The following is a 17,743-nucleotide window of genomic DNA, read 5'->3' as shown; positions in this document are numbered from 1 at the left end:
TGATAAATTAAAGAAATAAATATCAAATATATGTGCTTGTTATTATATTAGGATTAAGAGCACACACTTCCATAATAACTGAGGTCTTTGTTCCTTTATAAAGTCAGTATAAAAAGAACGACCTCAAATGGTCCTACCCAATACACTCTAAGTGTACTAGTGTAATTATATAGTTAAGATAAACTAACACCTAATTACACTACGACCTTCCAATGGTTTGTTCCTTTCCATCTTAGTCGTGAGCTACTGTTTATAATTTATAAGGAACCGATAACATGATCTTCTGTGTGTGACACCACACACCATGTTATCTACAATATAAATTAATTGAGCAACTACATTTATCATAAATGTAGACATTTGACCAATGTGATTCTTATTTCTAGATAAATGTTTATACCAAAAGCTAGGCTTTTAGTATACACTCTAACATATATATCACTTCTATAATCCCTGTAATCATGAGATGATAGAGAATGTCGGGTGTTAAAAGTTGTTGAGTAATGGAGTATATACATCCTGGAAGGCGTATAGCCAGTTCGAGGAATCCTCTGCTACCCGTGTGCACCCTTTTTGTAATTGATACCATTAATGAAGACAGTTCAAGGAATATGCTGTCATAATATGTCTCCGAGGGGAGGCATAATCACCTCCAACTAAATTTCCTTGGACCTGAATCATCTTAGAAAAATATTCTCTGACAGACAGTTATTTTTATTGGACAAGTTGTTAAGATTATCTGGCAATATTGTTCCCTGCGCATATCTCGATCAAGCGTTGAGCTGCCCGAGTGAATAATAAATAGAACCTTAAGGTTTATAAGGCTGACTTACGCTCCACAATGCTCTGATATACGTATGTGGTAATGCTAAAGATTGGCGTGGAATACTGTTTGGCTCTTAGGGTCACTCAAATATATGTTGAGAGTCTAGAGATTTGTGTAGAATACTGTCCGATTCTTAGAGTCGCTCGAATATATGTTGAGAGTTTGGAGATCTGAGTAAAATACCTTCAGTTTTTAGGGTCGCTCGAATATATACTGAGAATCTGGAGATCTGAGTAGAATACCGTTTGATTATTAGGGTCATTTGCATATATGCTGAAAGTCTAGAGGTCTGAGTAGAATAATGTCTGGTTCTTAAGATCGCTAATCTTCTAGAAAATGGGGGACTAAGTCCCTCGGGACTAGACCAACCTTTCGATTGGCGTCCTCACAACTGGGGACTGGTTCCTAATCACTAAAGTAATATCTTAGGCTGTTCAAATCCAATTGGGCTATTGACTGTACTTAAGACCGGGATGCTTATTCCTTAAGCAGGAACGCTCGTCCTTGAATTGGAGGGTCGTAGTATTGGATGAGAGGTTGGGCTCTATCCAAGGGTGACCCTTTGACCGTCACCTTTCCTTGACTTAGACTCCCACCTCATCTTGACTTTGCCTTTCACATTAGCCTGAGGTTCTCACTTAACACCCCATATCAACGCCTTCAACCATTTTGGAGGCGCTCTCGCACCTCCCTTGGAGGTATCCTCGTGTCTCCTTTAGAGGCGTCCTGGGTCATCTGAACGTTGGTCATGACTGTTGTGAAAGGATAAAATCTTATCCATTGAGGGCACCCTAGATCCTCTTGGAGACGCCTTTGAGCGTGAATACCAACAACTACATCATTCCAAAAGGTTATAAAAATTCCCCTAGTATTAGAATGTTACTAACAACTCTTGTGTTCAATTCCTATTCTTTTTCTGAGCATTCAAAGTATGTAAGTGACTTCTCCGCATTCAATGAATGAGTCATTCTAATAAAGTTTTTCATTGTCTTGCATTAACAAACCAATTAGGTTGTAACCAAGTAAACTCTAACCTTCTTAGTTATTGTTTTTAAATTGTTCCTTTATGTTATTTGATTAATTAATATTAACCTTGTTTAGTTTAAAAGAAAAAGATTTTTACTAACTTCTTTTCATAACTATTCATCCCCTCTAATTAGTTGCACCTGGTCCAACACATCCCTTTCCTATCTTTGCATTTATAAAGACTTTTAAGTTCAAGACTTCAGTAAATTTATCGGGTTGACGGGCTTGCACTTCTGCCAGTTAGAAGGCGAAGAAACCATGTTTCTTGTTCAGAGTTTAAGGAACCTTCTCTGATCAACTAGCCAAAAGTGTTCAAAGTTTGTCTGTATTTGGGAACTTGAATTTGAGCAATTTCATCGTGATGCCTTGTGAAGTTGGGATGAACATGTGGCTGCTTCCCTCCCTGATCCACAGCAGGTTTCTTCTAGTCTTGACTTGATATATTTGGCTAAGGACTCGAGTAGCCTTGGGAAAGGTCCTGGCGTTGCAGCCTGTGTTGTGCATGAATATCTGCCATCACTTCTTGGGCTCCTCTGTGCTAGTCTTCAACCGGGAAATCGTTTCTCAGCATCATTTTACCAACTGTTCTCTCTGTTTTTTTTCACTACTTTTCAATGTTTCTGAAAGGTACGTAGTGGGATTGTAAGCTTGTCTAAATTCGTGATACATCTAGTCAGCTAAAGATATCGTATTCTTGAAAGCAGACACTGTTGTTTTCCAGAGAATCTTCCTTTGGTTTTCTCTCATTTATGTTCGACTTGGAAGTCCAATTGATGCAGATTTGAAGTCTGCACTGGGGAAGGCTCGTAGGGATGGAAAAGTAGCACCTACACATGCCACTGACTTTTACTCAACCGCCCTAATTCAATCAACTAAAGTAACCTATTCAATTTGATTCGTTCACGACTTGCCCTGACCTGATTCGACCAGTTTGCCCAGCCTGATCAAACTAGGTCTGTTGACTTGCTGAACCAGATATATAGGCCACCTGACTTGATTCAGTTAACTGAGTGGATGGACCTGACCTCCTTTGAAGGATGAAGAATTGACTGGTAGTATAATATTGTCTTTATATGAGTCACCTTGGAAGAGGTCAAGTTGATCGTAATGTATGTATCATTGTTGGATCCATCTAACAGACTGAGTTTTTTTTTTTTTAAATAAATAAATAAATAATGAATATAATTATTTCCCTTAATTATATATTCCTTTGATTTAGCATCTCTAAGAAAGAAACAAAATATATTATAAATTAGCAAAAAAAACAAAAGCCTTTCAACTTTTGTTCAATCAACTTTTCAAAACAGTGACCGTGACTTTTATGTGATTTGACCTTGACTTAATACCTAAATATTAAGAATGTAAATAAATCAAATAGTTCGTGAACTATTCGAGTTCAATTTGATAAAAAAATCTATTTGAGTTCATTCGTTTAGTTATTAAGCCGAGCTCGAGTTTGATTTCGAGCTCTATAATTTTATCGAGTCAAGCTCGAGCTTAAGGATATTCGACTCGTGAACTCATGAATATGTTTGTTTATAGACTCGCAAGCTCGGGCTCGTGGTTCGTTTAGAGAGCTCGACTTGTTTAAAGGCCTTAAGAATATATTCGTTTATAAGCTCGTAAACTCGAGCTTGAGCTCAGCTCGTTTAAAGAGTTCGAGAATATGTTCGTTTATAGACTCGCGAACTCGGACTCGACCTCGGCTCGTTTAAAGGGCTCAAGCTCGGCTTGTTTAAAGGGCTCACGAATATATTCGTTTATAAGCTCGGGAATTCAGGCTCAAGCTCGGCTCGTTTAAAGGGCTCGAGAGTCGAGAACATGTTCATTTATAAGCTCGTAAACTCGGGCTTAAACTCGGCTCGATTAAAGAGTTCACGAACATGTTCGATGGTGTGTTAAGTTTGGAAGTTTAATATAGTAATTTAGGATATTTAATGATGTGTTGAGTTTATATTATTTTAGTTATTAGATTTGTTGAATATTTATTAAAATGAGTTTTCGAGCTCGCTTAATAAACTTGCAAAATGAATTTTGAAATAAGCTCAAAAACGAGCTCGAGCTCGCTTAATGAGTTAAACTCGTTAACTATGATAATCGAGCTAATAACAAACTAAGCTCGAACTATTCACGAGCTTAGTAATTTCAAAACGAGCTGAGCTCGAACTTTATGATAAAAGTTCGATTCGAAATCAAGCCGAGCTCAAATCTGAATATAACTTAAATGAGCCAAATTTAAATTTAATATTATTCGATTCAATTTGGCTCGTTTATATCGTTACAAAACATTAACGAATTCAAAATAAGACTGAGTAGTATGATTTTGAATCTACAAAGGAGAAAATCGACAAAATCAAAATCTACTTTTTTGACCGGCCATGATTGAGTCTAAAACCTTAAAGTCAAATTATGAATTATTGACCTTATTTATGACTAGCAACATGAGCACCCAAATCTGATTAATTTCGTATTTCATTAAAATCTAATTACACCTGAAAGATTTCGTCTTTGTCCTATCGAAACTGCCCAGGAAGGTTTCTGGACACGCTCACACAGGCGGCCATTTTGGCCACATCGATGAGGGCAAAAACGACATTATGGTGGCTGACCACCCAATCAAATTCATTATCATACCACCACTTATTGATGAAGAGAGAGAGAGAGGAGGAGGAGATTTTCTCGTCCTTTTCTCGAAGATTTGTTATTAATAAGTAGAATTAATTAGCAGCAGGAGAATTGAAGTAAAGGAAGAGAAGAAGTAATTATAAGACTTAAAAAGCAATTTTTCTCCTTTTTTTTTAAATCCAATTGAGAAAAGACAAGAAAATCCCTCCAAGCTCCAAAAATACGCTAAAAGCAGAGAAGAAAAAAGAGCCAAGTGACGTGAACGCCCTTCAAAACAGTGCTATTTACAAGAATTGCCACTCGGCGACGGTGGCCGGAGTTTTTTTTTTTTTTTACTTCTTAGGAAACCGGCGAGGGCTGGCGGGGGGATGCAGAGGAAGCCTGAGCGGTCGGGCCCAGCGGTAAGGGTCGGGGCATCGAGAAGAGAGCGGCGAAGGAGTTCGGCCGCCGCTCGGAGGTGTTGGCGTTGGTGGCGGCGGCGGAGGTGGTGGTGGTGGAAGCGACGCGCTCGCAGGAAGGGCACATGGAGAGGGTGGTAGCGGGGAGATGCATGTAGAAAGGGTGGGAGGTCTTGAGGGCCCTCAGCTCCGCCACCTCCTTTTGGAGCCGCCGGTTCTCTTCCGTCAGCGTCTGGCAGCAGCGCTTCAGGTACTCGCAGTCCACCTCCGTCTGCTTCAGCTTCGTCCTGCCATCGCCAATGGGAGTTGGATCCAGATGGAAGAAATAACTGAGGTGAATTAGGGCTTTCAGAAGAAAGAATACCTGGCTCTCCTGTTCTGAAACCAGACCTCCACTTGGCGCGGCCGCAGGTTGAGCTGCTTCGCCAGAGCAAGCTTTTGCTTCTGCAACAGTAGAAAGAAAGAGTCGTCAAGCGTTCGATGCAAAAGGAAAAGGTCGGATCCTTTTCGTATTTGGATTCTTACGGGGTTGAGGGTGTTGTGCTCCTTGAAGCTCTCCTCCAGAAAGGCCGACTGCTCCTTGGAGAGGCGGAGCTTCTTCCTCCCGAGGCCGTTCTCTTCTTCGTCGCTCGCTCTCGAACAGGCCCTTTCCACCGCCAGCGCTCCGCCCTCGCCTCTCCCGGCGGAAAACTCCATCTGGAAGGAAGAGACAGTGCTGTTGGGCGACGACGACGCCGCCGCCGCCACCTCCTCGGCTTCCCCGGCAGACGGCGCCCGGTTCACATCGAAGCCTCGCATCGACAGTTCGACGTTCCCTGCGGCACAAAAAAACACGAGTCGAGAATCCATCACCATTTCTCGCAGTAGAGACGTTGACAGACAAAGATATCTCAGATCTCAAAACCCTCGTTCGGAAAACGATCGAGAAGACAACAAGCAGAGGCCGTCCCCAAATCGTCCGACCCATAAAAATTTCCGAAACTCCGACAGATCCCTTACCGGCCTCGGACGCCCACGGGAACCGCATCTGGGAAAACGAAGGCTGCGCGGAATGAGGCAAGAGAGGAAGGAGCTTAAGCTGCACCGGCGCCGCGGCGGAACCCCTCTCCTCTTCCTCCTCCTCCTCCTCTTCCTCCTCCTCCATTGCGTCCTCTTTTTCCCCTAATCTCATCCCAAACAAAATCCCCAGACTCCCTCTCTTCGCCGTCTCCGCCGCCTTCGCGGCCCAGAAGGGCCTAACCGCCGGCGCCTCCCCCAGCCTCAGCCCCAGTTCCATCGAGGAGCAAAAGGAAGGAAAGACGCGAGCAGTGAGAGGAGGGAGGAATGAAGGGAAGCCTTTTGGTTGGGTGGGATTTATAGAGGCGTCAGGCGCTGCAGCGCAGGGGGAGGGGATGGTAGATAGAAGGCAAAGCGAACAGAGGCAGAGCGGCCATGGCTTTGACCGACAAAACCTTCGGTTGACAAACACTGACACACGGGAGACCCACCCCACCCCAAAAGCCAAAACACCATCCCGTTTAGCCATCAAAACATGTTCCCACACATAATTCCATTTCAACGCCATAATAATTGCGCTAATCATCATTTCCTCTTATCACACGCACCCCCCACGCTTCCGCCAGCAAAAGAAACCCCCCTGCCCAACCCCATTCATTCCCCGTCCCCCTTCCCACAGCGCGCGACGACGCCACGCCATCATTGCCACTGTATTTGCCGTGGGCGGACGGGATCATGGCGCAGCATCATTTCCGCAATTGTTTATTCGTCTTCCTTTTGGTCCAAATGAGCGAACGAATGAATGCGCCCACATGGCGTAGGAAGGCGATGCAACCGGCTTTTGGCTCGGGAACCCGCTTTCTCCAACAGTGCTACTGCCTTGCGCCGTAAACAATGGTCGCCCATAAAATCTCATTAAACGGAAGACGCAGCGAGCGACCGAACGGAGCGACCTTGCGGAGCGATAGCGCGTGACATAATGGTGCGCCGAGGGCGTGAGGGACGAAGTTCACGTGCCATGCCGCAGAAGTTTTATGGCGCACCGGACGAAGCCGTGTGTCGCATTTACTTCGAACACCATGTCGCGGTTTCCTATCGGGCCCCTCCTCCACTTGGTTTTTTTTTTTTTTTAATATTGCGACTCTAGATTTGATAAAAAAAAGGGTCTTGATTGTTCGAATTGGACTCGACAGCGAATGGTATAGACAATTTAAAGGGATGGGGAGACAAATGGAAGGAACAGGCGAAGCAGAGTAAAAAGGGAGGAGAAGGGGGAAGAAACAACGAAGGAAAGAGACTTGAGTTAGGTGAGTCGCCACATCGGAGGCGATGATGATCATGATTGAAGCAGCGTAGAAATCCACCGCGTCGTCGTGGTTCACACTGAAATTTCGATGAGAATCGGAACGAGACAATCACGTTACTTGGCATTTAGCGAGTTAACTGAGCTGTGCTTTTAGTGTTTTTTAAAATCGGCAAGTTCATTATCAAAGTAATCTCAGTTTTGAAAATATCAAATTACATATTCATACGTATAGATTTACCAATATTCTATCAATCAATCCGTATTTAAAAAATAATTAATTTTAATATAGTAGATCAAATTGATATGTGAAAGTATTAATATGATCATGAGAACTATATGGGCATATAAGACTTGATTCCACGACATTTCGAGTTTTCTAGATTTATCAGTTGATTCCGATCAAAATCGATTGATGAATCTAAAGAATTTGAAATAATATAAAACTAAATCATATGTGTTTATCTAGTTTTTCTTAAATGTCAATTTAACACACTATCTTGAAAGTAATAATTTTGGTTGATTGACTTAGATAACTAAGAATGATATGAAATCAAGTCATATGTGTTGGTTTAATTTTTCTAATTATATTCGTAGCCTAAAATGTCAATTTGACATTAAGACAATTTAAGCCAAAATCGACTAATGAATTTAGAGAGTTCAAAATGATATCGTCTATTTTTCTGATTATACCTATAACCTCAAATATCAATTTGACATACTATATTTCGACTGATCAATCTAAATAATTTAGAATGATATAAAATCAGGTTATATGTGTTTGTTTAGTTTTTTTTATTATATATATATTTTTAAATATCAATTTAATATATTATATTGAGAGTAATAGTTTGGTTGTGAATTAATTATTATATTGTAATAATTTATTGAGATAAATATAAAAGGATAAAATAGGTATGAAATATATGATTTGATAATTTTAAATTTTAAATAAGTGGTTTAGATATTTTAAAACTTTTCAAGAATGTGTTGTTTTTGAAATAGTGCATTCTTTAATGGCAATGCCAATTAAAAGGATGCCTTTTATTTTTTATAAAATAAAAAAGAATATGTTAATATTAATTATTATTATTATTATTATTAATATTATTATACATAATATATAGGTAATTAGTGCGGCGCGGAAAATGGGGTGAGCACTTGTTTCAAGGGCTTTTACTGGCGAAATCTTTTGTTGAGATACTACAAACACTGATAGTATTAGCTACTGCTACAGCTACTGTTAGTGCAACTGCTAACGATTCGCGTGATGGATGGGATATGGTGAGAAAGGCTGCCTATCTATCTCATTTATGTTTCTCAGTTCCATGGATTAAATGTGCCTTTAGAAAAAGAGTCATTGATGGTGATACTGTTTTAAAATGTTGAAGATGGCTAGCTGAGGATTGTAGCTTCTAAATTGATCGTGCTTAAAATTTACTTTATTTTGTGATATAAAAAATATTAATGTCGAAGTAGTGAAGAAGTCTTCGATGTAGATCTTCCGACACTTAAATAAATAATAAGAAAGATAGAAGAAAATAAAGTAATAATAAGCACAAACATGAATAATAAATAACGCATACCTCCGCCCCTCTTTATATATAATATCTTTGTGGATAATGTGCATGCTCTCTAAGGCGTAGAGACGCTTTCCCAAATATCCTATGAAAGGACATGTTAGAAAAGTGATATCATGCTTTAACAAGGCATACAAATCCCTGATAAGACATGAAAATTTTTACAGTACAATTTGTCTATTGAGCAAGTCTTGTGTTGATTGCACTATCTCCGAAAATGATACTAAGAGATACGTCGATGATCCCTCTGCTCGACCGAGCGGTGTAGTTGCTCGACTGGGGAACCCTCCACTCAATCGATTATGACTGTTCTTCCCTGTAGAAATTGGGTCCAGTAGACTGTCTCCGTCCGATTAGACAAGCGCTCTGGTCTCGTTATTCGATCCACACTAAACGCTTGACGAAATGTCCATAGCGTTTTGCTCAAAGAAGTCATTTGTCGATCGGACATTGCTTGTCCCGATCAACAATTGTAATCAACCTCTGCTCGGCAACTATAGGTGAGCCCGTTAACTCCCTGACATTAATTACCTTGACTTTAACTGGCATATTAGCAACTAGCCCCACTTCTGATCTGAATTAGATGGGCCATTGGATGACATTTCGAGACAGTACTATAGTATTTAACAGAGTATATTAAGAGAGTGTTTGGTTAATGGATTTGAGAATGAGAGAATGGAATGATAGGAAAAAATAATATTTGGATTGTGAGTTTAAAAATGACAATTTGAGAATGATTTCTTAATTTATGAGAATCAACCAAACCGATATAATTATGTGAGTTTCATTTTTATTCCTATTCCTATTCTCATTCCACCTTTTTTACCATTATTTTTAATCTAGAGACTAACTAACTTGAAATTCTAGTAGAAAAAAGAATTCCCGTATATGCAACATGTGAATTCACAAATCAACTTTGATCTAATCTTAGGTCAATAACCTTGTTATAGATACAACCATATTAAGTTATGAGTCCTTATACAAACTTTGGTTAATCATGAACATGAAGTCATGATAATAGCGCTAGTTAAATAATCAATAGAGAGAGACCCATCATTCAATTTAACTTCTTTTATCACAAAGAAATGTCCTAATCCAAGTGAGATCATATTATGATCTTGAAATTCTTGGAGACTCATAATTATGCTTTCATTCCCTTGCCAATTGCATGTCGCTCTCTAATCTTTTTTGTCATAATTAATCGAGAAAACAGAAAACATTTTGTTTTATGTGTTAGGAGCAGTAAATGGCACCCCAAGACCAATAAATGCACAAAGGACTCTCAACGTTTTAATTAGCTTAGCTTTCAATTCACCTCTAACATTTGAAGGAGATGTAAATAACTTTTTTTTAAAAAATAATTTTGTATAATGACTACTAATTAATCTTAATCGCTTTTTATCTTTACTTGACGAATGGACATACTGAGAGAAAAGTAAACATCAAGCAAGTTAATAATTCTCTATAATGACTACTAATCTCAATCACTTTTCATCATTACTTAACACATGGATATACTAACTTAGTTTAGCTTAAAAAATTACGAACCAATATAAAGGGATTTGTTTTAAATGAATAGATCACAATTACTATAGTTTACTCATTTAGAAATAAAATATAGGCATAATATTGCACACTAATTTTATATTATAAAAGGATTGTGTCAATCTTTGAATGTTGAACCAAGAAATATTAAATCTGGGATACTCATCCGATCTGGTGTCATAAAAATTTTTAATTGATAGTCGGAGTAAACTGAAAAGTATTCACGATAAGTAGCGCAGAAATCTAGCATACCATAGTTGCGCACCTCATTTGAAGAAAAAAATTCTTATAAATACACTATAACTGGGGATTAAATCATAAATACTTGAGTGATAATTTAATATCCTTCCACTACAAAGTAGCTCCAGGGACAAGGATTGTGATAATCTTGGTTGGTAGCATAGTGGCCTAGTTTTGAACATATTATGGTGTTTCAGTTAGATAGAGTAATCATCACTTTAGGTGCATACGTTGGACAATGAGATACTATGGTATTTATCGAGATGATTTGAACGGATAATCTCAAATTATTAAATAGGGAAGAATGATTTACTTAGGATAGTTGAACTGGATGGAAGATTGAGCTACCTTGTCTAGCTGAGTTGAGCTACCTTGTATGATTGAGCGTCGAGCTACCCAAACCGAGATGCCAAGTGTTGAACTACCGAGAACTAACTGCCTTAGTCGAGTTGTCGAGTTGCTGAATGTCAAGATGTTGATTCGACCAATAGCTGTCGAGCTAAAAGAGATCTCGAAGTTTGCGTTCAACGCAGTTTCCTTAAAACATATTCGTTCTCCAATAATAGTGCACAAGGGTACCATGAACGTCAATTTTCTAAGATTCAACAGGAAGATCACGCCGACAACTAAACACTAATTGTTCGTGACGAACTGACTAAGTACTAGAACACTATCATGGATAGAACTACCGAACGAGTGCAGGATAGAGAGAAAAAACAAGGGTTGAAGGCAAAGAGTGGAGTAGTTTGTGGCTTCTACGTCTCTATCCTTAATGTTACCTAGGGCCTCCTTATATAGGAATTTCATACTTGTATTGTAATAAATATCATTTATCATCATGACACGTTGAGCTAAAAATATCAGTCGTTGACCATTAATGATCTATCATTTAATTTAACAGTTACGGATTCTCAATTAATTCGCCCGTAACAAACAAAAGAATTATTCATGTGATAAAATATTAATTATTTTATTTAGACAAATTTTGCCCCGGTCATTTCGGAATTTGATATGCTTAGGTCTTACTCCCACACAAAATCAACTTAATTTAGTACAATCCGAATCCTCAATTTACACCTCTTGAAAGCTCACGTGAGAGATAATCTCCCCTTATATATTTGTTGACCACGTCAATACATATTTGTTGACCACATAATCAATATAAACTAATAAAAATATCTTAAAAATTTTAATACGAGAATGCAATCTCATTCACAATAAAATATCTTACTCTCGACTCATATGCCCTTCATCTTAAGATAAACATGTGTTAAATATTCATTTCTATTTTGTCGTCTAAAAATCGAACTATCTTAAAGAGATAAACATGTGTTAAATATTAATATCTATTTTGTCGTCTAAACATGAACTAAAAGTCAATGAGCACCACGTAAATCTCCCTAGATCCTCCATTGCATTGCCCTTATGTTTTTCAAACTCAGAGAACAATCAATATACTCGAGGCTCCCATCATAGATGTGTTGTTATCTCCTCGGTCCAAATCTACTTCATTCATTGTATATTGAACTGCAACTTGGCCATCTTTATATTAATTCCATATTCTTCATAAATGTGTGCTCGTCTATAAACTATAATACGATTCTTTAACAGCGGTGATCAGGGATGCTGTCTTTCAAATAAGTTACTTAGAACGTCTTTTCTTAAATTTTTAAAGACTTTATCAAAGGAAAGAAAGTGAAAACAAAAGGGACAGATCGATGTCAGTCTGAGTGACAAATCCCATCACACATCAAATTCCATCCAAGTCCGCTACAAAATCTCTGCCCAGCTTCGTCAGATCGTTTTTGGTGTCTCCCCCAGACTTTAATCTCTCTCTGTCTGTCCCATCATTTCATCACTAATTGCCAATTAATATCAATCGACCGATTATTTCCTTTTTCCAAAACGAAATGAACCACGAGGACCCGCGGCGGCCGGGCGGTGGCATGCCCCGCTGCACGGTGTTTTGGCCGGGGCAGCGAATCGACACGGCCGAGTGCTGTCCCAGTCGCGGGGACAGCCGCAATGATTGGTTTGACCCCGCGTCGTCGCCCAAATCTCGGCCGTCGATCGCACCGCCGCAATGATTCCCGGCCGGCCGGCTGGCTGGCAACTGGCGAGCTTAGCGTATCTTGCTACCGCCGCCGACGACGGATTGGCCGTTGATTTCTTTGTGTTTTTTTTAAATAAAAAATGTGAATATTTATCTGAAAATGAATCAATCATCAATTCATGACGTCGAGAATTGTTTGTTCTACGGAACAGCCGGGGGCGTAGCCAAGTGGAGTGGGGTGAGACCACTTTTGAGATTTTTCTAAAAATATTGATACAATATTTCATCGCTGTTACCTAAGTTATCTATTGACACAATTTTTATAAAAAACTATCACAACTTATATTGAATTTGAAAATAACATATATAATAATAAAATGAACTAAATCATAAAACATAAAATTAGATACTAAATTAAAATTAAATCGGGTCAAACGGATAAACACCGAAGTTATCTATTGATTTAGGGTTGATTTGTTAACTTAAATCAAGTTATTCCTCTTATTCTCATTTTATTTTTCCTCTTCTCACCTTCCCTATTTCTTGTTTCTCATTCTCTTCTCTAACGAATGTAAATCTATCTTTTTTTAATTCTCTCCTCTTCACAAGCACAATACCTCTTTTTTCTTCTCATTTCTCAACCATCGTACAAGAAATAAGTCAAGTCCTACTCTTTTCCAACAATAAGAGCAACCATCGACATTCGTATTTTTTTCTCTTCGATACGATTCTATCCAAAAATGATGAAGACAACTTGCTAGGGATGTGACTTTTCGATTGACCGTATAAATACTTCATCCACTCTGTAACATAAAGAACGTCAATGCCGAATCAAAAAAGGAGTCTCTAGCATTGACCCTCTGGCGCTCAAGTCAGTCATCAGAACAGTAAACAAATGGCGAAGAAATGTAGTAACAACGGGAGCCCAAGTACAAATAATCTATACCTCCTCCTATGCATGAACCCTCTTTATATAGTGTTTCAATAGTAGACATGCACGCTCCTCAAGGCACGTGCACATTTTACTAACTGTCATATGAAAAAATATGCCAGAAAAATATCTCTGACATCATTCCTTAACAAGGCGTGCAACCTCTTGATATAATAGTAGAAGTTTTCATCGTATAATTTGCCTATCGACCATGCCCCTTTGTCAGTGGCACTAACTCCCAGAAGGATATGATGAGATATGGAAGGGATTCCACTGTTTGGTTGAGCGAGGGAGCTGCTGGGCCAAGATTCCCCGCCTGATCACTCAAGGCTGTTATTCTCCGTAGTCGTTCGGCTCAGTAGGTCGTCCCTTATCCGGTCGGACAGGCAATCCGGTCGAACTAGCATTCACTTAGTCACAGTTGTGAGCATATGATATCTGCCCTATAGTCAGGGGCGTAGCCAAGATTTAAAAATAACTGGGGCTGATCGTCGGCATTGGTGTTCAAGCGACGATGGTTGCGATCGAGTCGTGATGATAGGGCGGAGTCGATGTCGCTTGTGGCAGGGAAAGCAGCGATGCCAAAACTATCAATAGGGATAACAATGAATGTGATGTCGTGGTGGTCTGAGAGGAAGGTAGCAATGGCAGGTCGCGACTGTGGCTGTGGCTGCGACAATGTCCTACAGATATAGTGCGTTAATAAGGAGAAGGTTTGTCATGATTATACTAGTCATGTCATGGCTAGACACATGTGAGGAGAGATAATGAAGGCGGCGGCACCGGCTGCTCGTGGGCCAGATAGAACAATACATATAGGGAGGAGCAGCAAATAAAGAAAAATTTAGATTTAATTAAAATTTTTGACAATTCAATTGGGAGAAATAATGACTGAAATGAAAATACTATAAATCATATGGACTAAAATAAAATGAAGATGGGGCTGAAAATAAAATTTTACTTATAAGTTTTTAAAAATGGGTGGGTTGGATCCCACCGTAGCCCAAGGGTGGCTCGTCCTGACCGGATGAGCGATCTACTCAGATGAGCCTCCGGGCCAATTAGATCCTTCATGCCCGCTCGGCACGTTGCCACCCGTTCAGCCGAATTCGGTGAGTCGACGGTTTCCTTCCTTTGACCTCTTGACTTTGACCTCCATGGCGACTGTTGTTTCCGCCTTCGAGTCGCACTTGGTGGACTCCCTTTATCGTCGTATCATGATATATTCCATAATTTTATTAGTAACGCAAGAATAGTCATGTTTTATCTTGTCTTCTCTCTTTGTGTCATTGTTGAGCTCATCAAAGTGAATCGAAATTATTAACGAAAAAGATAAAATTCTTCTCTTTTCTTTCTTCCTCTCTCTCTCATTTCTTTTCTATTTTTCTCAAAAGTAACTATCTTTCTTTTATTTTTTCCAATAAACAGTTCTTTAAAAGAAGCTTTTTTTTTTCCCTTCGTGGAATCAACCACAATAAGAGGGTAAATTGTGTGTGTGTGTTTTTTTTTTCATGTTTCATTAATTAAAAGAGAGAATTGTAAAATAAATATTTTATCATGTTGTAGTTAAGATAATTATTTAGATAAAAAAATAATAAACTCAATTAGACTTAACTAATTTTGAGGATGATCGATTCGGTCCCATGAAATGTTCCTACTTATTACTAAGATAAATTGAGAAGTACATAGGACAGACAACCTAAAAACTCAACATTCTTTGATTATACATCTCATTTGAATAAAGAATTTCTACAGATACATCATACATAAGGATTAAATTATAAATACTTAGAAAACAACTTGAATATTTGATCATGATTCTGTAGCCCAGATCATAATAAAAGTCTATGAAATAGTGATATCATAACTAATTATTCAACTTAAAATTATAGATAAGCTTTGCGGACGTTATTTCAATTCTAACTAAAGGCTAAATATTTTATACTATATTATTTTTTAATTTATTTAATTCATACTTTTTGTAATTGAAAATCTTAGCTACGTAAGGCAATCATGAGAGTTGGCATTCCTTTTCCACCAAACCATACTGCTATCAAACTGAAACGTTCTTCTACTTCCCTAAAAGTATAATATTGATAATAATTTTAAAGGATTGATTCTCAAAAAATGATGATATAAAGTTTATTCCGTCATACATCTGATATTTGTATATCTATATGTACTTTTTTTCATATTCGTACAATTAATACTAAAAAGATTATTCATATAACGAATCTATATTTTTTTCAACGTTGCAAACCCCACGCAATTCAGTGGAGTCGTCTAGAAGTAAAAAAAAACAAGGACCCATACGGGATCAGTCGACTAATTATCTCTATCTATAATTTCGCATGATTGGAGTTTATAAAAACAGGTTACGATTCGATTTTAAAAAAAAACAATGAGAGCGTTTTCGAAGAATCAAAGCCCCTGTGCGCGCAGGAAATTTGCCTTCCCTTTCTTGTCCTACCCAACCACGACTCGCTCGTCGCCATTATCCTCCGTGCCAACCGCTGCCTGGCTACTCGCAAACCCCCAAATTTTTGCGTAATAAAAAACACCAGACGATCCATGATAAAATTATGAACAAAGATCAGCGTGATGTTGACCGGAGAATTGAGGTCGCAGTTGCAATCATTACTCGCTCCCACCTTGTCCCCTCCGCTTCGACGAACGCAGATAAAGTTGGCTTGCACCTTACTCATCTCTCTCTTTCTCTTCGTCCCACGGGCCTGGTGGCTGGTGCCGCTGGGCGGATGTGTCCCGTATGGTCAATCATGGCACATGCTTCGAGCAATCATGCCTCCATCCTGAGCTCAAGCACCAGCATCATCAGTACGGCCGCAGCAGCATGCAACGGCAGCAGAAGACCGGCAGCGCAGCGCAGCAGAGGGAAGAGACACGACCCTTCTCTTTGCTATCTCTTTCGCTGTCAGACGCTCTCCGTCATAATAAACGCGACCGCATTAATTACTCGCTTATAATTAACAGCGGCAGTGATCGAGCAGGGTGCATCGATGCCAGATATCGTCGTAAGACTTCACCTGGACGCGTTGCTTCCAATTGTCCCATCAGGAAATTGTCGTGGGGTGTGCTTAATGGGAGATATATATGAATCTACTCTCCCATGTTATGTCAAAAACTGTCTGTCTTATTAGACGGATTGATTGGGGTTACCTATCTTTGCATAGTTTATTTTAAACTTGATCCGATAGTAAAAATAAAAGTTAATAACGTGAAAGTCAAAGTCAAGATAGTTAACTTAAAGATGTGGTCAATCGGAAAGTCACCTGGCCGATTAGTCATGACCGTGCCCGGTGCGGCATAGAAATAACTCGGCTGCGGGCCGGGTTTCCGATGCTCATAAGTCCGCTTAGGACAATTAAGGCGTCGGGCAGCCTATTCGCTCGGACGAGTGGCGAATCAACCAATATATGTCTCCTCCCGAACGGACTAGTAACAGACAAAAGGAGCAGAAGAGGACAAAGGAGACAGCCGGTGATATCCTTCTTGAGACATGTGCCACCAATGAACAGAATGGTTAGCATCCGGACCGGACAAAAAATCGTATGGTGGAAGTTTCCACTGTCATGTCAGAGATATGTTTGAACGGTTGAGGTATGGCGTCAGACGCACTTTTCTGACACGACCATTTCTAGGTATGCTTTGAGAAGCGTGCACACCTCGGAAAGCGTGCACGCGTCCCCTGGGAGCCCTATATAAGGGCCCCCAACCTTCGACGAAGGTATGCATTCTCATCACTGTAGCTAGTCTTCACGCTCGTTATTCCGCCTCGATTTCTTCTAGCCGGTGCGGACTTGAACGTCGGAGGGCCGTCACTGGGACCCCTTCTCGACTCAGTTTTGTGCTTGCATGTTCTCATCGGAGACTCACGCCAGTCGGAGGTTCATACGCCAACAATAAGAACGTCACGTCCCCAGTGTCTATCGATTCTACACCCGGACATGATCAAAACTAATACAATGTTCCTAGCCTGATTGGCTTAGGTAAGCCACTGGATTGAACCCCAATAGAATAGAGATTTCACGTATAGTTTAAACAAAACCATTGGGACAAATTATGATTGATTGAGTTGGTTCAAATGATCCACGGTGTGATCAAACTTGGCACGGGTTAACAATAATCGGGCTCAGGTTGTGTCGAATCTAACACAATTCGAGCAAGCGGGACGAAAGGTGTGGCCAAGTCAGAGCTAGCTA

At 39.6% G+C, this 17,743-nt stretch overlaps 1 protein-coding gene across 1 annotated transcript; it reads right to left on the bottom strand.

The window, feature by feature from the left end:
* Window positions 1-4,617: 4,617 nt before the first annotated feature.
* LOC122032450 (homeobox-leucine zipper protein HOX11-like) lies at window positions 4,618-6,454 on the bottom strand. The gene is made up of 4 exons (XM_042591739.1): window positions 5,875-6,454; window positions 5,401-5,690; window positions 5,240-5,319; window positions 4,618-5,162 (listed from the first exon to the last, which is right to left on the bottom strand). The coding sequence occupies exons 1-4, from the start codon at window positions 6,437-6,439 to the stop codon at window positions 4,817-4,819; spliced, it is 1,281 nt and encodes a 426-aa protein (XP_042447673.1). The 5' UTR covers window positions 6,440-6,454; the 3' UTR covers window positions 4,618-4,816.
* Window positions 6,455-17,743: the final 11,289 nt, after the last annotated feature.

The sequence above is a fragment of the Zingiber officinale genome, chromosome 11A, assembly GCF_018446385.1.
Source record: "Zingiber officinale cultivar Zhangliang chromosome 11A, Zo_v1.1, whole genome shotgun sequence".
Lineage (NCBI taxonomy): Eukaryota > Viridiplantae > Streptophyta > Magnoliopsida > Zingiberales > Zingiberaceae > Zingiber > Zingiber officinale.
The sequence above is the reverse complement of the archived record's forward strand: the minus strand, read 5'-3'. Positions and strand labels throughout refer to the sequence as shown.

Bases quoted from the DNA above. Each gene is read 5' to 3' on its own strand.
- LOC122032450 (XM_042591739.1), bottom strand. From the start codon at position 6,439: ATGGCGTTGAAATGGAATTATGTGTGGGAACATGTTTTGATGGCTAAA. The intron at 5,691-5,874 runs GTAAGGGATCTG...TTTGTGCCGCAG, and splicing joins CCCGTGGGCGTCCGAGGCCG to GGAACGTCGAACTGTCGATG. The intron at 5,163-5,239 runs GTATTCTTTCTT...TGGCGATGGCAG, and splicing joins TTTCAGAACAGGAGAGCCAG to GACGAAGCTGAAGCAGACGG.